A 24,965-nucleotide genomic window follows, 5' to 3' on the forward strand; every position below is an offset into this window, starting at 1 on the left:
TGGTATCTATCTATTCATCTGAGGGTGTGTGTTTGTCAATGATGAGGCTAATGAGCTATCCATCAATGGGTCGATACTGTCTATAACCATTCAGTCCAGATTAAGTGTTTGATTCTGATTGGTGGGAATAGGCCAGGAGGTGCTGATGATTGGCTTGTTGGCAGGAAGACAGTGGGGTTATAGCCAGTGGGGAGTTTGTTCTTTAATTTAACAAAAGGAAGACAGGCATGGGCTGCACGGTGGTGCAGTGGGTAGCGCTGTTACCTCACAGCTAGAAGGTTCCTGGTTCGAATCCCCGGCTGGGCGGGTGCCCTTCTGTGTGGAGTTTGCATGTTCTCCCAGTGCATGCGTTGGTTCTCTCCGGGTACTCTGGCTTCCTCCCACAATCCAGAAACATGCTCAGGTTGATTGATCACTCTAAATTGCCCGTAGGTGTGAGTGTGTGCATGAATGGTTGTCTGTCTCTCTGTTAGCCCTGTGATAGGTTGGCGACCTGTCCAGGGTGTACCCTGCCTTCCGCCCGAAGCCAGCTGGGATAGGCTCCAGCCCCCCGTGACCCCTAACGGGATAAGCGGTCAAGATAATGGATGGAATGGATGGAAGACAGGCATTGTTCTGATGAGTAGACACTGTATTCTACATTGTTAAAAAAAACAGTCCAACTTTACACATTTTTACAACAGGCACGTTGCTTGTTAATAGATGATCATTATGTAACAAATTTGGGTATTGTTTTTTTAATTTGGTAGAAAATTCAAGAAGGAAAATTCCAGTTTAACAAATTTTAAATGAGTTTGTATTTTTTCAAATTATTAGTATGAGTGAAATATAATGTGGTCATTATTTTTGTGCACACATGCAGGGGAGTATCATTGTTATGGCTAGTTGGAAGCAGATATTTAATTTCCAAATGTAAAACAAGGCAAGATTTAAGATGTCCTGCTAAAGTCCTCCAGGAATGAAAACAATGCCTGAAGTTAAAGGGATATAATCAATGGCTGACAGATGGCTGTCCGGAGTGTTCAATATTTTTCCATTGTGGCTCCAGGTTATGACATTATGCTCATTATTTGACACTTGAAAAACTGCAGGTCATACACATTTTAGCCTTTATTTACACAAAGACAGTGCAGCTGAAACACTCTTTTCCGCTTTCTTTATACTTGATAATGTTTGCATTATTGAGAAGAAACCTGGTCACAGATCAGCTCCTGTCATCCATTTTTTTTTAGTCCTTTTCAGAACACACACAAAGACTACCCAAAAGTAATGCTATCACCAGTCATAAGAGGAGGTATGAGGTTTAAAGTCCTTTTATGTACTCTGAGAGTAGATTTTCAACTTTGGTGGCCTTTACAACCGAGTGCACAGGGTGTACTGTCTCCAACAAGTCACCTTGAGGCCTCATACAATATATGATATAATATGGTACAATATAAGACAATACAAGTACAAGGAACATATCGGTTACACTAAGTGTTATATTTAACAAACATAATAAACAAGACAACAACAATAAACACAATCAAGTACAAATGATATAAAATGGATAAATTAGTTTATTATATATGCAGAGTAACGTCAAATCTAATGACACAGTATAAAAGAATAAAGGATAAAAGGAGATAAGTAAAATAAGAGTAAAATACTGTACATCATCCTGTGGATCAACATGGGTAAAGTTTGGCTCAGTGTTTGTTCAGCAGTGTGGTTGAGGGTGAAAAGGAAGACAGCTTGAATCTGTTGCTCTTACACTTGTGGTGTCTGTAGTGTATGCATGGAGGTTATAATTCATGATATGATACAACACGAGAGAACATGACATGGTACGGAACGATACGATCATATTTACAGTCTATGGATACGATACGATCATATTTACAGTCTATGGATACGATACGATCATATTTACAGTCTATGGATACAATACGATCATATTTACAGTCTATGGTTACGATACGATCATATTTACAGTCTATGGATACAATACGATCATATTTACAGTCTATGGTTACGATACGATCATATTTACAGTCTATGGATACGATACGATCATATTTACAGTCTATGGTTACGATACGATCATATTTACAGTCTATGGATACGATACGATCATATTTACAGTCTATGGATACGATACGATCATATTTAGAGTCTATGGAATATGATACGATCATATTTACAGTCTATGGAATATGATACGATCATATTTACAGTCTATGGATACGATACAATACGATCATATCTACTTTCATATCAGATCACATTTATCTTTGAACACTGGTTGGTGTGTCTGACATTACTTCTGTTTTTCTCTTTTCTCTTCTTTGTACAAAATCTACCTTTAGAGAAGTTTTTTCAAGAGAGCAGCTTGTTACACATTGAAAAAACGTTAAAGTAAAATTAACATTTCGTTTTCATTTTATTATAAATATTTTAAGGTACAAAACTTGGTTAATTATAAACTGCAATTTAAAAATGTTACTTCTCCTCATTTAGTGTATAATTGAATGTGCCTTTTGAGCACATCATTATTAGATTATAAAGCATTTTCATTACTTCTGTGTTCCAGTGGTGTACTACTTTGGTGGCTATATTTCAAAATATAAAATTCACTGTTGCACTCTACTTTATCCCTGTAATATTTAACTGTATTGCTTATTAACTTTGGGGGGAGAGGAAGACTACATTATTAAGTACCTATGTTCAAAAAAGTAAAGTAGGGATATATTTTAAATGCAACATTTGAAAAGTACTTAATTTTTAGTGTGGAAGTTCTCCCAAGAGAAAGCTTTGAATGAAGTGCATGCATCAGTCAGAATGAAGATAAAGATGGAAACAGCATTAAATCAATACAGATCCTAATCCTGAGTTTTACTCCAAAAGCCCTGAATAGAGCTGCTCCCTCTGCTATGAGGGGATTCCCGTTGACTGACCATCAGATTGTTGCGTTCCCACATGGGATACATATGAGAGTGTTTTTGTCTGCAGAGATTCCCAGAGACCAACTGAGCATCAGAGTCACACACACACTCACACACATACAAAGGGGTCGGGAACTGCAAATATAGAACAGTCATAAATAGAATTGATATTCCATGTGCAGGCTGGATTACAGAGAACATGTGTGTATGAGAGTGTGTGTGTTTGTGTGTCCCCTGGGCACAAGTGTCTGTTCCCACGACCTGCCCTCCATCCGTTCTTCCTTCTTTCAGTCCTCCCTTCCTTCCGTCTGTCCCTCCATTCATGAGCCAGTGTAATCAAACAGAGGCTGTTCTGGCAAGAAAGGGAAAGGAAGTGTCAGAGCTTGTCCATCTGTGTCACTATCAGAACAAGTCTGTCCTACACTGAGTGATCTGCAGTTAATAGTCACCAAGCAGATCCATATGAGTACAATTAGGGCAGATATTAGATACTTTTACTTTTTCCTAAAACTTTATTAGACATGAGAATCATTTAGGTTTCTTTCATTTGCAATGAAGTTTGGATACAGAGAAATGCAGGATTAAAACAAACCAAACATAGGAAGAGTATTCAGTAAACCACACCACCTGAAGTGAAGAGGTTGGAGAGAATCGCCTGTAATAGGAGTATTATGTCTGAGAATTGAAATTTTCTGCAGCTAATTTCTCCTATTTTTTGTACATTTATGAGGGAAAGGTTCAACTTGTTTCTGTTTTTCATGCACCTCACAGCAGCAGCTACTATGAGTGTAGGGATATTGATTCTACATGCATTGCAATATTATGTTTTGTACTGTAGAGTGCATTGATTATAAAAAACTGTATTGATTTTTGTGACTGAAAAGTTACAGGCATACATTTTTTTCCCCTAGCGTAGGCAAATGTTAAGCCCTTTGCTCCAGTTGCACAAACATAGTATTAACATAGTGGATATAAAAGGGTCTGTGGCTCAAATGCAGATCCCATTTTACCAACTGCACAGAAACATGACATTTTTAACCATCTGATTGATGGATGCTCTCTACTCTGTGACAGTTCACCTAAAATATCATGCATTTAAAAGTATTTTCTTGTTTACAGTTTTGCAATATATTGTAATTTGTATTCTATCAGCCATATTCTTGCCAGTACACAAGTCCTTATAGTTGAAAGCTTCTCTCCAGATCCAAATATATCTAAAAACATTACACTTTGCATGACTAGAGGTGCTAGTTTCGCCCAGTGGTTAAGTTGCACCCATAGCCCCATGTACAGAGGCTGTAGTTCTTTGAAGTGGGCAGCTTTGGTTCATCTCCAATCTGCATGTTATGCTCCACTTACTCCTCCCAGTTATCCACTCTGTCCACTGCCCTATCCACTCAATAAAGGCACAAAAAAGACACCCACCCTTCCCTAAAGAAGTTGCACAATTCAAGTTTTAGTCCAACAATTTCCAGCATGTGTTTTGTGGCCCCTTATGTACAGATAAGCAGTTTCTATAGGCCCTCTCTCATAATGTCTATTTAGTTCCAAAAGTTCCACTAAAGATTGACTTCCCACATAAGTTTCTATCCTGGTTTCATTTGAAATACTTTCAAACACTCAAAGAGAAAGAGGTTTTAAAGGTGACATATCACGCTTTTTTCATCAATATATATTGGTCTAAGAGGTCCCCAAAACATGTCTTTAAAGATTATGCTCAAAAAAACACTTTGAAATCAGATTTTGGCATGCCTGAAGAGTCCGCTTCTTCATTCCTCCTCAGAACACTCTGTTTTCCCTCTGACCACGCCCCCTCCGGAAGTGGATGTGCCTCGGCTCTCCAGCACGTTGATCTAATGTTTACATGTTGGCTGAATATACACGGCTGCTCAGAAAGGTGGCAGGACCTTTTATGAACGATTGGTCACAGATTTAGTGTTTCTTGTTGTTTTATTTGTCAGTATGTCGACGTGTGTCTTGGTACACAGCTACAGCTACAGCTACAGCTACAGCTATGAACATGTAGCTATGTGGCTATGCCAATTAGCGCTAGCACTTATCCATGATAAATAAAAATCATCCACTAGATCTTCAAATCTGCAGACGTGGGGAGTAAAACCGACCTTTGTGTTTATTAAGACAGCCTACAACTAGCATGCCTCCCTCCTAAGCTCCTTGTTAGCACACATTTGTGCAGGTAATGAAAAACGGAGGAGGGATTCAGTATTATTTTATACAGTCTATGGGCTGAACAAGCTCCGAGCTCTGACTCCGTGACAGACCGGATATTGTTGTTACGTAACAAAAACACGGAAGTCTGAAACGGCTCGTTTCAAACACATTTACAGAAAGGTGGAGAAATCAGAACAGGGGCAGAATGGATTTTTTTCATTCTCGGGGGGTTTGTAGACATGCCAGGGAAACATATTTCAGGTAGAGAACCATTAAAAAGTCCATTTTGCATGATATGTCACCTTTAAATAATCCAATTATTCACCCAAAAAGCTAAAATTAGAGAAATATCATTAAAAATATACTAATTTTCACAGCAGAACTTTGCTTTTTGTTGATCCCCCCCCCCCCCCACACACACACACACACATTTCTGATTTATTAACCCCTTAAATTCAACTTGTTACCCTTTTTCAGGGCTGCCAATCAAACGTTTGCAGGATAAAGGGCAGCTTTTATGATAAAATGCTGCTTTGTATTCACACACTAATAGAGTTAAGTGTAATATGTACACACACACAGAGAGCCCTTTTCTGCAGAAACAGTTCTCCCTAACTTCTAGAATTATGCCTCCTCACAACATCGAGCATGAGCAACAAAAAGGCCTATTCATTCATTGATCAGTGTCAGTATTCAGTCGTTTTTACTTTCCCTCCAAATACACTGTACATTAACATAACATTTGCATCACAAAACACTACATATTGTTCATAATAAGACAATTCATCCGTCAGATGACACAAACAGAATCATTAATGAGCTGTCTCCCTGTCTTTACTATGTCTGCACTGACACATGGAGACAAAAAGCTTTCTTCTATTACAGGCTGGTGGGAGGTGATTTGGTGCTACGGCTCTGATCAAATGAATGCAGGCTCGGTTGAGTCATCGGATTCACCTCCTGATTATAGCCCGCAGTCAGATTGACATGAGGCCTGCACATTGTGAAGTTCTTATTCTGTGTCAAATACAATTAAATGGGACGGCCAGTGCCATAATTAGAATGTTAAAAAAAAACGCTGCAGTGCCTTCAATGCGTCCTGATGGATTCTGGAGCACAATTATCGTGTTTTCAGACAGTTCTATACCCTTTTTTATACACGTTTGACATCTTAAATGGGACAGAATTTGTGTTTTGTGAGTTTGTGCTTGAAAAGACAGGAAATGCTTTTCAAAATAAGGTCATAATTCTGCTGAAGACTGAGTTGACAACAGAAAAAGTGTCCTTTCTATCTTTAACATCAAGCTGACTGCGGAGAGCTTTCAAGAAAACAGCTCAATTTAAGAAGAGACATGTTCTGTTTGCAAAAAGCTCTGAAGCACAGTAGAAGCCGCAGTGCCAAGGAGACTCAGTGTCACAAAACTTGCTCTGGAGATATTTAGACAAGAGTTGATGCTACTTTGTGCATAGATTGTTGCCTTACAAATGCATATTGTCCCATGTCTGCAGAAAAAAAATAGTTGGTAGGCCAGGAAAAATAGCTTTGGGGACCTTACCTTGCTGTCCTGAGAGGAAAAAATGGAACCCAATTGAACTGTGAAGATCAGTTTATTCTCCTGGGTTGACATTCAGTCTCGATTATGAGTTTGAGTCGGTTTTTACGCAGAATCCAAATATCTAAAAGTCGACTTCCTTGTGGTTTCCCCCAGTCAAAGAAAGCCCTGAAAAGATCAGAGCTTGAGTCATAAAAGAGCTGAAAAACCAGATCTTTAGTGTGTGTGTAAACACAGCCACGGCCAAAGAAAAGAAAAGAGGGACTGAAAGAGTCCAGATGTGAAGAGAAAATCAAAAGTAGGTATAAAATATTTTCAATTTTTGAAATGAAAGTCTGTTCAAGGCTTCCTCGGACTGCTTTGGATCATTTCCCCACTTACACCTCTTTCTCTCTATCTCCCTTTTTTCTTTCTGTCGCTATCACTCGGACACTTTTCATATTTCCAGTTTCCTTTAATCTTTTTTTTCTGTGTCACATTTAGTTTTTTTTCACCTTTCTTCTCTTTGTATGTCTTTTTTTCAGACTCTGCGTTTCTTTTTAAGATGCTGGAAGATCTTTTTTCCTCCCACTACACACACACACACACACACACACACACACACACACACACACACACACACACACACACACACACACACACACACACACACTTCATCAGCATCATCATCTCTGTCTTCATCAACATTATCATCATCTGGAGACCAGCCGCCTGTTGCCTATACAGTCTCCCTCCCCTCTGCCTTTTCTATGGCACACACACTCTCCTTCGATCTCATACGCACACACACACACATCTGGAAACAGTCAAAGCGTCTACATGCACGAGGAGGGAGGGGGGCTACCTCTCTCTCTCTCTCTCTCTCTCTCTCTCTCTCTCTCTCTCTCTCTCTCTCTCTCTCGGTATCACTGCAGAGCTGAGCTGCAGGGGCAGCAGAGGCAGAGAGAAGAGAGAGCTCCAACTCCCGATCAGTGAGACACAGGCAGACAGACAGAGAGACAGGCTCGCCACAGACAGGCTCACAGACTGACTGACAGACCACCGGACCACCATGGACTGGATCAGGACAGAGAACCCGGTCTCCGGATGAGACAGGACGGCCTGGCTTCTGTGTTTTTTGTTCGGGTGGACTCTGCTTTAGATACGTGGAATAACCGACTACCTATTGGGAGATTTAACCCCGTGCTACCCGTGATGGAATATTTACACTCTTCTCATCTCCTAATTTTTCTCCTCTTCTCTTCCTCCTCCTCCTCCTTCTCTTCCTCCACCAGCACCTCCTCTTCTTCTTCATCCTCTCACATTTTGACACGCTGTTGAAGATGCGCACGAATGCGTCTTTTGCGCACTTCAATTGCGACCGCCACTGACAGCGCCCCGTGCTTTATAACCCTTTGAAACCTATTTTTATAAAGGAGAAGGGAGGAAGAAAGAAAGAGAGAGTGAGAGAGCGAGGTGTGAATTGTATTGAACGCGGTGCTGGTCTCATGTTTCTCGCCTAGGGCCCGGATGTACCGAGAGATGCACCGGTGCGTTTTCCCAACCGGTTCCGCCGAAAGCTCTCTCTTTTTTCTCGCCTTCACCTCCATCATGGGGATTAGGTAATATTCACTCCATCCGAAGACACCCTCCCCGTAAATAAGAATAACGGAATACCCAAAAAACTGTCCGTGCCAGACAGTTCTTTCTTATTTTCTCCCCCTTTTTTGATTTCTTTAATTTTGGGGGGCTTTTTTACCTCCTCGTGTTATTTTCCCTCCTCCTCCTCTATCTCTTTCTTCCATTCACCCATAGGGATAACGCCGGACTACATTTATGGTAAATGAAAGCAAAAACATGTACATCCCGGAGGACACCCTTGAGAACCATCAAGGTATGTGTTTTTTCTTAATTTTCAAGCAGCAAACATGTTGTAAGTGTGCATGAGGAGAGGAGGGGAAGGAGGGAGGGAGTAAGAGAGGTATGATGATCTGGAAATGGGGATGGGATGGGAAAAGAGGAGGAGGAAGGAGGGAGGGAGGGGAAAGGGGTGTTAGCTCCTCTCCTCGTTTTCAACAGATGGACAGATGCACCTCCACTTTCCCTCTCTGTGTTTAGTGATCCACTTGAGCAGTTTGTGCAGCAGGTCAACTTGTGCCAAAATAACGCAACAAATGCTGTAGGGAAGACATGCACGATGAGGCCTCTTACTCGCTTGGTTGGGTCCACAATTGTGGTTTTGACAGGCCTGTGTATCGTAGAACTGTGGCATAATGGGTGGGCAGTGGTTAGATATAGCCAACAGGCACTTGTAGGCGGAGATCTTTATTGTTTTAGACAGAAAATGACAGCAAACGCGTGTTTCTGTAAGTGACTTGGCAGATCTTGTCCTCCCCAAGGCTTTCTGGGAAGAACCTGCACACATATAGGCAGTTTTATTTAAAAATGGCAACAGAGTGGTCGTTAAGGAGCAGAAGATTGAGAAGCAAACACGGATACGCGCGCTCGATCACCATCGATCTCCCCAACCTCTGTAATCAATAGTCGTATTTGTCACGTTTTAATCCAAGTTTTCATGTCCGCGAGGGGCTCCTTAATAGCAGCGCGCGCAAGAGGAAATCGCACAGGGATGACAGGTGGCAGTAGGAGGGCCTGCAGGACTTATTTGCCTGCTGAGAACTGTGTCGATGTTGTGCTATTTTCAGTGGGAAGGCAGCGGTGGATTGTGTTTTCTGCACAATATACCACCAAACTTAGAGATAAGACTTTTGTAAGAGTTTGAAATGCAGAAAGTGAGCAGAAATCCAAGGCTGTGGTGTTATACACGGTGAGGAAAGGGTCTGTTTGCATTGCGCAGTATTACGCGTCGCTCCTTCCACCCACGTTGCAGAGAGCAAAGCCCAGCGATGCGTTCATCGCTTCATGCACGGCCCGGGCATTGTAATTGAACACTGGGTTTATTTATCAAATCACTATTATCATTCTCTCAAGTGTTATCATCATCGCCGTCGTCGCTTTCGTTTGCCACTTCTTCCATCACAACCATAGCACACCTCTCCGCCTTGGCGACAGGTTCCATAGCAACAGGGGATAAGGAGAGGGGTGGCGGTGTATGTATGTGTGTGTGTGTGTGTGTGTTTATGTGTGTGTGGATGTAATTTGTGCATGGATCTGTGTCGCAGCGAGGCACGTTCACCCAACAGTTTGCTCACGAGGAGCAACTAATCGTAGGTTGGATGTTACCTGCAGAAGCTGCATCATAGTTTGATGGTGGCAGCACAGACAGAATGGCATCATCATGAAGGGCAGTTGTGTGTATATGTGAGAGAAATTACATTTACCTTGTCAGCTTATTCTCATCTAAAAGGCCCTCATCTGAAGTTTCCTACAGACGTAAGGTATACCATAAGTATCATAATCATTATAATTACATCAGGAAAAGTGCTGTACAACCTTATAAGACTCAAGTACATCATTATGACTAACAAGTACTTCTTTACTTGCCTATATAAAGTAATAGATAGAAACAAAAAAATCAAATTAGGTAGCACTCAAGAAGATCAGTGTCACACCAGAGCCTTCTTTTTGTTATCACTGCCAAAGGCCACATTCAAGTCCAACAATTGAATATGTGTTTGAGTTAAGGTGTGAGTTTGAAGCAGATGAATTTAAAGCACTGAACAGCAGGATGTTGAATTAAGTTTGTGGACTCACAATGTTTGTCCTATTTCTCTGTCTTGTCATGATAAAATGCATGACAGTTGGAGTGAAACAGAGGTCCTCAGATCAGATCAAAAATATTCAAATTTTATTAACATTTTCAAACTGATAAAAAGCTGTCTCAACAAGCTTTTTATCTTCCTGCTGAATATTTGTGATCAAAGTGAAGATTTGGCCTACTTATAGTGTATTTTGAAGTCTACTTGGGTGGTGGTTTCAGCACCACGGACAGTTCATTCTTCATTGGTGTATTGACAGCTCCATGACAGCTGCTGTACAGGCACAAAGACACAGTTACAAAGGCACTGCTTCGATCACTAAGTTGTTGTCATGTGTTGCAGCTCATGTTTGTAGCTGAACACACCCCTGATACTGAGCATGAAAGAGAGGAAAAACTTAAACCATATACTCAAAGTGGATTCTACCTGCATGGTCTACAGGGGAAAGCAGAAATGTCAAATCGTATATGTTAAGTTTACCAGTATTATACTTTTTTTTCTTTTTCAATGAGTGAGTAAATTGGCTATTGAGGAGTTTGAGTTTAATATAGGCCGCACATAATGAACTTCTTGTAAATGACAGATAAAGTCACTCTGGTGGTGTGGTGTAAGTATTAGGAGAGACCATGTCTACACCAAACTTTAAACAGTTCCTATTCAACAGTGAGAATAAAGTCCAGCCGGCTCCTGTTCAGGGGCATGTCCGAAGGAGTGGCCAGGGGTTGCATGTGCCACCTGATGTTCCACCCCAAAATCCTAAACTTTGTCTTTTTGCCCTGTCTGAGGTGGGACATATGTTAAAATCAACTAAAATGTGTGCATTAGATGCACTTTTAATACATTTTTTTTAATCTAAACAAAGACCAGGTACTTTTAGCTTTTTCTTCGGTCACAATCATGCATTCAAATAAAACAAGGGTATAGTATGAACTTAATGAATCTTGTGGTGTGTTGGTTTGATTGAAGTCACTTTTAGAATTAAGACCACAAGTAGCCAGTGAAGGGGGGGTGGCATGCAGTTGCCGACAGCAGGTCCATCTGTACCTGCTCAACTACCGTATGGGTGGCTAGCAGGACGGCGAAAACAAACTCTATCAGAAAGAGCAACACAGCTGCATAGAAACTGCCCATTGTTGTACGTAATGGAAGTCTTTAAGCAGGAAGACAGTTTGAACCTTTTCTCCTCTGAGAGCCCCGTAACAACAAATTTGGTGCTGCTCATATTCTAGATTTTTGGATATGGTGTATCTTCTTTTTGAGTCCTCAAGGAATCAAGCATGAATGTATAAGTTAAAATGTTTCCACTGGATTGTGTTAATTTTGTGTGTTTACATTCTGCATAAGTCTCGCCCCAGTTGGACCACCCCAGTCAAATCGTTTTGAGACACCCCCTCCTGTGATGCTACTCTGTGGCTGTCCCTGACCTCTCTTTCCTCTGTCCATGGGGGCAAACGAAAAAACAAATTTCTCTCACAGGGATTCAGGGCAAAAAAAACAAGGAATTCCAAAACATAAAATAAATGCAGAGTTAAGCTTTTATTGTGGGGTTTTGTGTAAGAACTCCTGCTCCATATTTACATTCACAGATTTGACCTAACACATTAGCATAAACACAGCCTGAATCACATACTGTGCATTTGTTACTAATGTGACTACACACACTTGTTGCATTTTATGCCATTGAACATAAGAGGCAGGGGAATGTTTTGGCACACACACATGCTACCCCACTCATACACAGACTCATTAAAGCAGCAGTTTTCAGTAGAGTAATCAGAGAGTTAATTTTCCCTGTGGGCATTGTGCCAGAGGCGGGATATCTCTGCTGAGGTTATTAAATGGTTTCTGATGGTAACACTAGGGTGCTGGCCCGGCCACCTGCCAGTTCACCTCGCTTTAATAATTTGAATCAATATGATCATTGATTTCATTAGAGTCACCTCCAAATGACACTTTGCAAAAACACAAACCAACTGTGTTTCTCACGTCAGGCAAAGTCTGAGTCTGCAGAACACAAAAGAAGAGTGTTTCACATTAGTAACTTTTAGGAGAATATTAAAACGGTCTGGACTTTAAGGCAGCTTAAGTTTGTCAAAGACAGTCAAAGATGATTAGAGTTAACGAAGTGAATGAAATTCAAATGTTCATCAAAAACAGGTGCAAACTGCTGGTGGAAGAGTTGTTCCCTCCCACAGATAAAGGGAACTACTGAAGCATTTCTTTTTAATGTGTTTAAATTAGAATCCACAGGAGAAGAGAAGTAGCTAAGCAAGCTAAGCCATCCATTAGTGTGCCTGACATGGATGGAAATCAGGGCAATTAAGCACAAATCTATAACTCTATCCAGTTGTTGCTCAACATCAGATGTTAAGGTGAAAAAGATAGGAAATTAGAAGTGGGACACTTTTGTCTGACTATGGAAACAGCTTTGAAGGTTGTCTTTCAAAATCATGTTTCATTGCTCTCCTAATGTTGCATCCATGAGATATTTGCACCGATATACTCTCTGAGTAGTCTTGTGCTTTAATGTTATACATATAAAATGTTCTTTCAGGCCTGTTTGCATGCTAAATCTTGCTCAAAGACATTTATAATACCATGTTATCATCAGTATTCTCTCTTGAAAACCTTTGTATTGGAAGTACAAATGATTTCAACTCATTAACAGTTTGAAAATTGACACTTGGAGCAGTGAATACAACGCTGATTATCTATTATATATCCATCAATAAAAACTTGCCTTGTTTGCTAGCTGCAATTAAATATGACCTATTTTGATCTTGTAACACCCCTCGCCCCTACTCCTTTATACCCAACATACAAAACTAAATAAAGCTGCTTTTGCTTTTACACAAAAGGACGTGGATAAATGTGCATGCAAATAGTTCCACTATTATTATTGTCTGTTACTGTCCATCTCTGTACGCACTAGAGAAACCTGTACATACAGTGTCTTCTTTAAGTGATCACTCCTTTCCTTGGTTTACGGAGAGAGTTACTACCTTTAATAATTTAGTGCTGAGGCATAAAAGCTTAAGTAATAGGACAAAATTGTTGCATGTGAGTTTTAACCTTTGTACTCTTTCTCAACTTAACTGTCTCTCATATTCATTCAACCACAGCCTGCTGCTGCTGCCGCCCGCTGAGCTGCTCCAGCAGACCTATTGGGGTTTTGTAGTTGTTAATTCAGTAGTTTTTTTTAAATGAGGTTACTCCGTCTTGCTTTGAAAAGCATGCACGCAAAGATGTATCTATTTGGTTGAGTCAAATTATCTCTCTTTTTTTTTAGATATAAACTTTTAGGTTTGGTTTTAATGTTTGAGTTCACATTAGATGGAATTTGACAAATCATAATCTCAATATTGACAATCAATCACATTTCTGTACATGAAAGAACGTGCTTACTGAGGCAACCTTGCTGAAAATGATCAAAAGACTGCAGTTTCCGTGAGATCCAGGGGGCATTTTAGCATCTTATAGCCATTTGTTTCGTTTTTTTGTTGAGTCTTACTTCAGTTTGCATCTTTTTGCAATAAAAAAAGGGAACTGTTTTGTAGACAGAAGTGGTATAAACCAGCTATAAACAACCTGACCAGCTCAAACAGCAGAAACACAAGCTGTATCAGGGGCTACAGCCTTTGAAGGCCCTAGCCTTCATAGCTTGTACGCAGACTGCTCAGGCCCAGCTCATTAGAGCTGGCCTGGTCTATGGAGGATTTTCTGTAGACGTCACCAGCTGTTCTCGCCCTTGCACTGGTGTCATAACATTGCTCCTGGCAATGGATAGCCAGCTAACTGGCTAGCATAGCTAGCATCATGTAACTGGAACACTATCACCAACATTGCACGTCTGTCTTTTTTAAACATTTGTACAACTTGCTATTGAATTTAAAACAAATGCTGTTATTTACCAAGGTATTACTCAGCAGCCTGAGAGTCCGCCATCTCCTTTGAATTGGCGCATAGAGAATCAAGGGATATATTGGGCCATGAAGGATGCACCCAATGCGTCCTGCAGTCCTGGAAAAATAGGACACATTTGTCAGCAACATTTGGAGGAGACTTCGAAATGGGACTGCCTTTGAGGCGCCGCTCTGATGCATTTGGTCTTCAAATGTGGCCTCCGAAGGATGCAGCTTCTGTACTGGGACCCAGCTACAGAGTCAGGCACTAGCCTGATAATGTTTTGCAGTATTTAGCTGCTGAACAGCCAGACTTTTACCTCAGGAGATGGTGGAGGCCAAAACTGAGCTAAAAAAAAAAGTGAGAATCGTACACAGCAGAGCATACAACTCACTCCCATTCCAAAGGTGTCTAATAGTCATACTTCTTTGCAGAATCAGATGAGAACAACTTGAGTTAGTAATTTCTTTAAACCTTCTTTAGACTACTATAGAGACTCTCATTATCCTGATTATGCCAGTTTTCAGGGAATCCTTGAACCTTACCAAACAAACGGTTTCAAGTTTACCAAGTTAGAAGTTAGAAAACAGACACTACATGATACACAGGAGTAAGGGTGCCACATGTGGGGCGAAAAGTTAGGACAATTCTTATGGCCCATAACTTGTAGAGAAAGGGGCCCACAAAAATAACTGACAATTTGCAGTTATAAAGTGGTGGGGCCCAATGTGATATTTAGTCATTGGAACCATGGGGCTCCCTGGCGGCACCCCTACATAACATTCACTACTTTCTGTATCTTGGGAAAGTGCTGATGTGTGTGGACCTCAGATTAAAATGTGTTCACATTCACTAGTCAGCCAGAAACACGACTCAAAAGGAATGTTAAGTTGCTGCAGGATGTGTAAATATGCAACTGTTTGGTGTTACTTCAGCCTACTCACAACTCATGCACACTGTGACACAGGGTCCAAGGTAGATTTTACTTTGTATCAAGGAGTCACTGCCTCACAACATCAGCTATATAAACTCTATATGTGTAGGGTCAGCAGCAATGGCTCCTGTATGTGTGTTTAAATATATTTTAGTCACAGCTATATTGCAGCAGTTGCACTTCAGGAAGCATTAATGAAGTCACATCAGGCCTCAGAGAGTATTGTAGCTTTTAACTTAAGGATGAGACCCAACAACAGCTGGTCTTTAACGTAAAGCACCATCTGAGACAGTCACATGGAGGAAGAGATAATAAGAGAGGAGGACGAGGGAATGCAGTAAAGAGAATGAAAGAGGAGGGATGGTGAGAGTGGAGAAAACAGTGGTGTGGAAACAAAAAAGAGGAACAGTAAGGAGCATGTTTTAGGCAGCTGATGGAGAGACAAGAGGGACCTGTAAGAGACAGGAATAAAGGGATGAAATGAGTGTGAAACAGAGGCAGAGGGAGGGCCAGAGTGAGTGAGGGAGCACGGGAGGAGGTGGAGGAAGAGGAGGAGGAGGAGGGAGGATTATCCGTGACTGTGTCTTGCTTAAGCCTCTGGCTGTGTATTGGAAATCTATCCAGAGGCTGTCCTCTGCTCTTAGTGCTATCGGGCCTCGGTCTTCATTTCTGGTGGGACAATACGCCATCACTGGCAGCCCCAAGTGTGTGTGTGTGTGTGTGTGTGTGTGTGTGAGAGAGAGAAATTGGCCACCTGCCCATATGCATTGTGCCTGCTTGGCTGCCTCCGTCTGTGTGTATGTGTCCCATCTCCGCTCAGTTCGGACATGTACTTATGTGTCCTCCCACTCCAAAACACACACACACAGACACACACGCCCACCTCGTCTATTGATCTGGCTAAAGCCACCAGTGGAAATAATGACTCCAGACCTGTAGCATTCTTTTTTATTCTCCCTCTGTTACTTTATTTCTTGTCTTTCTTTTATTTTTTCTCTACGTATTTTCAGTCGCTCATTGTGTAAATCAGGTAATCTTTCAGTTATATACAGTTGTTTGAGTGTGAAATGAATGTTTAAATGCAGAAATATTGTGCAAGTATAAGTTTCAGTCTTGGTTTGGTGCCTGCAAAATCACATAAAAGTCTGGGAAGTGTCCACTCACTGTCCAATAGATGCCTTTAATCCAGAGGCAAGAAGTTTTGAGGTGATAAAAATATCAATACTCAGTTGTAGATTGCTTTCAATTTCCACCATAAGTCCACATCAATAAGTTTTCCAAGAAAAGAGAGAGTGTTGGATTTTTTTTTAGCTCTGGGCTTCACCTGTAAGGCCACTACACTAAAAAAGTTAACACTTCAGTTTTGCCTTTTTTCCTTTTTGTTTTTTGACACAAAGCAGACAACATGTCATCATAATTTTTCCATAAAAGGAAGCTGGAACAAACCCCATTTCAGTAACTAAATGTTTAGAATTTGGTCATTATGCATTTAAAAGCAGTTTTTAAAGGGGACATATCACACTTGTGTCATCAATATATATTGGTCTAAGACAGGGGTGTCAAACTCATTTCAGTTCAGGGGCCACATACAGCCCAAGTTGATCTGAAGTGGGCCGGACCAGTTAAATCATAACATAATAACCTATAAATAACAACTCAAACTGTTTACTTTTGTTTTCAGTGCAAAAGAGTACAAGTACATTCTGAAATTGTCACATTTAAGGAACTTTTTACAAAAACAGATGTATTTTTCGCCATTATGAGTCTCATAGTGGGCCAAATATTTAACTCTTTAAGCCCTGAAACCTGCTGCAAACACATCAAACACACAGGTTACCCATTCACCTGACACACAGTGTGTAATGTTTACTGCAAAAGAACAGAGATTATAATAATGAAGAAGGTAAAAGTTGATTATTTTGGACCCCTCAGCTCCAGCATAAACAGTTTGCTTGCTGGACAGTGTTGTGTTAGAAGTTAGTGGATCATTTTTTAGAGCTCTAAAAAAAACTCCCTGAAAAAAAACGCTTCTAAGGTGCGCTCCGTCAGCACTATGATTTTATGCGACCCCCAGAGGACAAATTTGAAATAGTAGTTACTTTTATTGAAAAATTGCAGTTAATGTTTTCTCTGTAATTTTTTCCGCGGGCCGGATTGGAACCTCTTGCGGGCCGGTTTTGGCCCACGGGCCGCATGTTTGACATCCCTGGTCTAAGAGGTCCCCAAAACATGTCTTTAAAGTTTATGCTCAAAAAAACACTTTGAAATCAGATTTTGACATGCCTGAAAAACCCTCTTCTTCATTCCTCATCAGAACACTCTGTTTTCTCTCTGACCACGCCCCCTCCGGAAATGGATGTGCCTCGGCTCTCCAGCACGTTGATCTAATGTTTACATGTTGGCTGAATATACACGGCTGCTCAGAGATCGCGTTACTTCAACCCTCTGAATCTGATCCTGATGGAGAGGCGCCTGTAGCAGGACCTTTCTGAAGGATTGGTCACAGATTCTGTGTTTCTTGTTGTTTTATTTATCAGTATGTCGACGTGTGTCTTGGTACACAGCTACGAACATGTAGCTATGTGGCTATGCTAACTAGCGCTAGCACTTATCCATGATAAATAAAAATCATCCACTAGATCTTCAAATCTGCAGACGTGGGGAGTAAAACCGACCTCTGCCAGAAAGGCAGCGGGACCTTTTCTGAAGGATTGGTCACAGATTCTGTGTTTCTTGTTGTTTTATTTGTCAGTATGTCGACGTGTGTCTTGGTACACAGCTACAGCTACAGCTATGAACATGTAGCTATGTGGCTATGCTAATTAGCGCTAGCACTTATCCATGATAAATAAAAATCATCCACTAGATCTTCAAATCTGCAGACGTGGGGAGTAAAACCGACCTTTGTGTTTATTAAGACCGCCTACAACTAGCATGCCTCCCTCCTAAGCTCCTTGCTAGCACACATTTGTGCAGGTAATGAAAAACGGGGGAGGGATTCAGTATTATTTTATACAGTCTATGGGCTGAACAAGCTCCGAGCTCTGACTCCGTGACAGACCGGATATTGTTGTTACGTAACAAAAACACGGAAGTCTGAAACGGCTCGTTTCACACACATTTACAGAAAGGTGGAGAAATCAAAACAGGGGCAGAATGGATTTTTTTCATTCTCGGGGGGTTTGTAGACATGCCAGGGAAACATATTTCAGGTAGAGAACCATTAAAAAGTCAATTTTGCATGATATGTCACCTTTAAGTCTATATTAGAAATGTAAAGCAACTCATACCAGTGTTTTGATTTGGGAATCAAATGAATGCAGTCAGTTACCTCCAATATAGCAGAAACTGTAGTTCGCTTCTTCAAATTCACTTCATCCACAGATCTGTGGCAATTTGCACACTCCAAAATAGTACTCTGCCAGCTTTTGTGATGCGGTAGCCCACTGCTTAGCTCGTAGGTGGTAGCTCAAACTCAAAGTGCTCCGATGATGATTTAATTCTGTTTGACACAAAGTGCATATTACTTTTGACTTGTCAACTGAGCCGACTGGGAGTTTTTTAAAGTGAAATGTGTCATTCAAAAGCGTTATTGTGTCGTTATTTTACAACACAGCTTCAGCAGGAAGCAGGAGGACACTGCAGCAACTTAACTACGATGTGCCAAAAAGGTCAAAAAAGCACATTCTTTAAAAAAAACAAATGCCTTTTTCCACTTTAATCCCATTACTATCAATGCATTAACGCTGGCAGCCTAGTTCCTACATAAGTAGAACTTTATTTTACACATTTTTATAAAGACACCACTTATTTCAGGGTTTTCTTTCAACTTTATTCTGCACCCATCTCCTCAAGTCAAGTCAAGTTAAACTTTATTTATAGAGCACATTTAAAACAACCTCAGTTGACCAAAGTGCTGTACAGATATTAAAATACAATATAATAATACACAATATAAAAATAAACAAAAACTATAAAAGAATAGTAAGAGCTCAATTTAGGAAATAAAAGAGTAAAAAAGTAAAAAAGCCAAGGATTCTTGCTTAGCTGGGACTGAACGCCAAGGAGAAAAGATAGGTATTCAGGAGTGTTTTAAAGTGCTCAACATACTGTGCAGCTCTAACCTGGAAAGGTAGGCTGTTCCACAGCTTTGGGGCCGCCACTGAGAAGGCTCTGTCCCCACGAGTAGAGAGTTTGGACCGAGGTACTGCCAGGAGCAGCTGCTTTGAACTGCAAACTGCATCTACCCTCTTACACAGAACTGTGTAAATTATTTCAGTCGAACATGACTTAAACATGTTCCACATCAACCTCATAACCTCAACCCTGTGACCCTCTACATGTATTTAAAGGCTGACTAGTGTGGGCTGCTTATAAAATGATGCGACTGGATCAGAGGGGGGGGGGATGTCTGCATGTGCGACTGTGTCCGTGCATGTGTGTGTCCCAAAGTTACAGGAGAAGCTGAGGGATGAAGAGAGACACGAGTGGAAAGTGGTCTTTATTATTCATGCCCAACCATCCATGTCCTTCCCTCTGTTTCCGTCTTTTCTGTCCTCTCTTCCCTGTTTTCAAAGTGTCTGTACCCGTCTTTCCCTGAAGAGAATCTGCTTTGCTTTCTCTCCTTTCACTCTCCATCTCACAGTTAGTATTCAAGCACTAGTTCATTTGAGGGTTTATCGTTCAGTGAGACCACATTTTCCTCTCCTCTATAAATTAATCAGTCCATCCGCCTGCATTTACTGTAGCATTCAGAGTAGATCTACCACAGGCAAGCATGATACAAAACACCATTTACTGTCCCAACAGGGGATTCAGACTGTAAGCTCAACACAATAAAAAACACTGCACAACACAAATTGGACAACCCACAACTTTAGCTTGCGTGGTGTTCTATATGCAGAAAAAGTTAAAATTATAAACTGTGAGCCTACACTGTGTGCAGGAGTGTTTTAATCCTGAAAATGTGTGGGCAACAGGGATGTGTGTTATAATGGCATAAGTAAGTAAATCTAGGTTTATAGTCTTATATAAATCCTCTGCATTTGAGTTTATTTTTACACGTAAACGCTCAACCTTGTGAGCTTGATACTGTAAAACTGTAACCATGGTTTCTCTATGCTCAAGTTTTGTGCGTCTTTGTTAACAAACTAGGTCAGGGTCACATTTTGATTACATGCATGTTCTGCGTGACCGTGTGTGAGTGGTGCTAGATTTGCTTTGAGGTCATGTGATTGAGGTATAATTTGAATAATTGTTGTTTTTGTGTTTCTGCGCAAGTGCTTTCAGTGCCAAACCCGCTATTCAAAAAGAAGAAAATGAAAGAAAGGATCCAGAAAATGAAAAAAAAGTACACTTTTCAAACACAGAGAATGATGCGTTCTAACTGAATAAGCTTCCTTGTAATTAACATTGAAGCACATTATGAATATTATCAAACATTTATAATAGACAGGAACGTAGAGACTGTATCGTACCTGCCTTTTCGCTTCTTGAGAGATGGATGTGTACGTTGTGGCTGCACAAAAACTTCAGTATCTGAGTACTTGTCTCACATCAGTTATGTAACAGTGAATCTTAACTAGCTGCGTCTGAATAATTACACAGGGAGGACAGAAGGGATAAAAATGCAACAAAGATGATGGAGATATTTTAAACTGGAGTCCACTATCCGCCTGAGACACATCTTTTTAGTTTTGTTGACACACGTCAGTTTGATAAATGTTGTTACTCAGGCGTTTCCTCCCAACACACAACACAGAGGACACATTTTTCAATCATTTTAACCCAGACTTGATAGAAAACTGATGTTCTTGTCAATTAAAATAGATCTAATAGAGTCTCTGAATCCAAAACGCCTTACAGAACGCCACAATCCTGCCTTCAAATTCATATATGATGGTAATCTGTCACATTGAACATCATGTTTGTGTCATTGTTTTATCAGAGTCAGTGCTTGTCATACTGAATTGCAGTTGCAGCCATGTTTTATCTCCTTATGTTAACTTTGACACGTTTGACATTGACTGTACTGGGGTGTGTCCAAAGGGCAGACCAAAGGTGGCATCAGCCCCGTTTGAAATTTAATTGGTGACCCCAGGTAATGTCCCCCAAATCCTCAAGTATGATTGGCTATTTGGCTTGTCAAAGGCAGGATGATGTTAAATTGGGTATTTGGGCGATATTGCTATAGGCTGCTTGTAGATTTCTTCGTGTTGAAATGTATTTTATTTTGTTGGGGTTTTTTTTCACTTTTGACTTGAAATAAACATATTTTTAAAAGTCTTTACTGAATTCAGTTGTGAAGATGTATGTGTATCTTCTCTGTTGTGTAACTTTTTAAGGTTAAAGAATCATACACAGGAATATAAAATCATTCAGATTCTTAATTGGTGCTACTACAAAGTTACATTTGATTAGTTGAGATACAAAAGGGGAAGACCACTATTTGAATACTATTCTTGTTTATTCGGCAACCTCTGGTCTAAAAATATGAGTCCAATGCGGAAGTGCTAAAAACTGCCGTTCTTCGAAGATCCGCTTGAGGCTGGCTCCGGAAGCACCGGAAACCACACCAATTCAAAAAAGACGATCTTTACAGCAGAAATAAACATGTTTACACCCTGGTACAAAAGACGAGTGTAGTCTGGATAGCACATTTCTTGATCGGCACACACTGTGCGAGGGGTGAATTTTTTTCTAACGCGGCAACTTCAAAGATATTGAGATTACGAGTCTTTCAATGAGAGGCACAGCTGACTTGATTGACAGGCGGGAACACTGTAGCTGTTGACTAGGAGGCTCAAACTCTGCATCTTTACGTCACAATCACTCGACAGCAGTGGCTGCCTCCAACCACTGTCCTCAATACAGCGCTTCAGAAACAGATGGGTGACGTCACGGATACTACGTCCATATTTTATACAGTCTATGGTGTGTGGCCACATAATTCATGCATAAACCACTTGGGCCACCCCAGTCAAAAAAACGTTTGGATACGCCCCTGTGGCTGTAATGGATTGCCCAACTCCTGATCTACTGATGGATGGTTTTTGAATCATTCAGAGTTAACGACGGTAAGAACAGTGTCGACTGATATTGGTTTTTCAGAGCCGATACAATAGATTATCAGTTGTTCTTTAAAAGATAACCGTTGTTTGACTCGATATCATTGTAAATGAGAGTTGCCCCTTAATGATCTCTCAACTGATATGTATTTACATTAAAAATGAAAAAAACTTTCCAGTAAAATTGGAATTAGGACATGAAATTTGTAAGACAAGACTACTTCATGTTGTTGGCGGGACATTAGGTTAGACAGAGTGACGAGTGTTTAATTGATTAATTGCATTGGTGATGGGTAAAATGAAACGCTGATATAGACAATTAGCCAAATGCTGAATATCGGCCCGCTGACAATCAGCCAGGCGGGTAGATGGTCGACCCCCAAGTGAAAATACACCCCGTCAGCCTAAAACACATCATTATGATATTCAACTGTAAGCTTGAAATGGGAAGGTTGACAAGACTGGAATAAGTCATGTGGGTACCAGTTGACAGAGGCCATAGTCCTCATTGCAGTGGTCGCTGGTTTGACCCCTGGCCACAACTTGCTGCATTTCTTCCCCCAGTCTCTATTCCCAACATCTATGTTTTATCAATAATGGCAAAAAATGCCCCCCCCCCCAAAGATGTAGAAAAACAAAGTGAACTGCACTGTTCCAATATGGACAGAAACCTGGTGTTCAAATACAATAAGACCCAATTTATAAACAGTTTTTCCAGTCTTGCATCCAGTGAGAGCTTTAACAACTGCCTGCTAGGTCATGCCCAGCTCTGACCCATGTTACACCTCGCTGCACATGTACAGACACAGTGTCAATAGTTCACACCCACTTGTGACAGGAAGTGTTACAGTAATGGATATACAAGAGCCCACCAAGCCCTTTGTTCAGGCTGGGTGTTGCAGCTTTTGTCTGAACTGCAGGACTGATGAAACCACTGTCTTCACTAGTGGCGTTTATCTCATACTAATGCACACGCAGGTACATTAAGTACACACGCAGACCCTTAAGGAATTACACATACCATATAACCCTAATTCATTTTTATTGATGCTAAATAAGGAAAAGAGGGGAGTTTATTACAGAAGCATTTACATTTCAGTTATAAAAAGTGACCTGTCTCTTTAAGAGGAAATTAGGTCTAACAGCTACACTTAGCATTTCCAAGTTTAGCAGCTAATTGAAAGTGAAAATTAAAGCTGGAATCCTGATGCTTAGAAAAGTGTCTTCTGTCTGATTTTAGCAACATAAATGATCATGTTTTAAACTTCTGTTTTGAAGCACTGTTAGTGTATATATGTTAGCCTTTAAGTCCCAGCAGAGAATGTGGAAAAATGTCTCCTATATGCAACAAGCTGCAACATGGTACATTTGAAGTTAAGGAGTAAATTGTCTTTTAGTGGCTTAGTAGATGTGAGAAGTGAGGAGAAATGTCACACTAAGGGTCCTGACGGTGCCAGGATTTCCTTCCCTTCTAGTAAAAGGACACGTGTACCTTTGTTTTACTGTTTCTTTACTCAGCTGAGTAATATGAAGTGATGTTTAAAACTCAAAGGATGTAAAGTCATGTGTTTCTATCAGACTCAGTTGCAGCAGTCTTGTTAGTCAGGCCTCTGGTGGGCTTGTCATGGATGGATAGCTGCACTACATAGAAGGAGGTCTGTCACCACAGGCTCATGCACACTCACATATACTGACACACACCCTCTGCTGTGAGCGTCACCCTGTAGGGCAACAGCACCCGGGCAAGATAGATTAACCTAAGAGTGGAGGGATACAGGTCCGTATGTGTGCCTCTGGTTGTGCGTTAGTTTGTGCACTTTTTCATCTGGCTGCATGTCTGGGGCTGATGGCTGTCATGAGGCCTCTTGAAGCAAAGAATCATGGGTAAAAAAGGTGTAGCCTGAGGCAGAAAGCACCTTGTGCGGACAGAAAACAGTTAAGAAACCCTTACATTTTTTCCTTGACATTTATGATGCAAAATATTTCTCTCTAATCCAATTCCCATGGGCATGTCCGGGGAGGGGCAGGAGTGCATAAGCAGACTTGTACTTCATGCCACCCCCTGCATGAGTCAGCGTCCCTGTGGGGCCGTCAAAAAAGTCTGGACACCCTCCCTGCCGGCTATAACATTATGAAAGTGTTTGGTAAAGGTTGTGTTTACGGCAAACAAGAAGAACGCCAAAAACCCAGATGACACTAGATTTATTTTGAGTCCCCCTTGAGACACAATTCAGCTGATTTAATGAGCCAACTTCTCAAGAAATCTCAAGTGTTAAATTGGCATACTGTCCCTTTAAAGTCCTGTAGCTGCCGGCCAATACTTCTCCAAAGCTGACAACTTAAAGAACTGCCACAGCGAGATGTGTTGGGTCCTAAACTGGATTAATATGCTTTTGTTGCTATGTTGAATCGTATCCATGGCAAACAGCATCAGCTAAGTAGGTAGCCATGAAAACACAATTTGATCTATGCAACTATTTAACATGAAAGTGTCTGACCTTTTCCTCTGTTTAGTTTTGTTCTGTTGCTTTATTTTGTGTCGTCCTGACCGGTCCATCATCTGCGTTTCTGTTGCACTCTGTTCTTTTCATCAGTCGTTTCCATAGCGACAAGGGCTGGCCTGTGGAAGGATGAAACTAAGGTTAGGAGGCGAGTCTTCAAAATAAATCTGGCTAAAGTCCTGTCTCCCTCTTGTTACACATTACAGCCCCTCC

General features: G+C 40.9%; 1 protein-coding gene across 1 annotated transcript in view; it reads left to right on the forward strand.

Annotated features, from left to right (window-relative positions):
* Positions 1-8,336: 8,336 nt before the first annotated feature.
* The window catches only part of cacna1c (calcium channel, voltage-dependent, L type, alpha 1C subunit), a 254,713-nt gene continuing 238,084 nt past the window's right edge, over positions 8,337-24,965 (forward strand). The window contains exon 1 of the mRNA XM_034673428.1: positions 8,337-8,522. Within this exon, the coding sequence (XP_034529319.1) occupies positions 8,465-8,522 (58 nt within the window). The 5' untranslated portion in view covers positions 8,337-8,464. The remainder of the gene's footprint in view (positions 8,523-24,965) is intronic.

Source organism: Notolabrus celidotus, chromosome 21 (assembly GCF_009762535.1).
Source record: "Notolabrus celidotus isolate fNotCel1 chromosome 21, fNotCel1.pri, whole genome shotgun sequence".
In the NCBI taxonomy this organism is placed as follows: domain Eukaryota; kingdom Metazoa; phylum Chordata; class Actinopteri; order Labriformes; family Labridae; genus Notolabrus; species Notolabrus celidotus.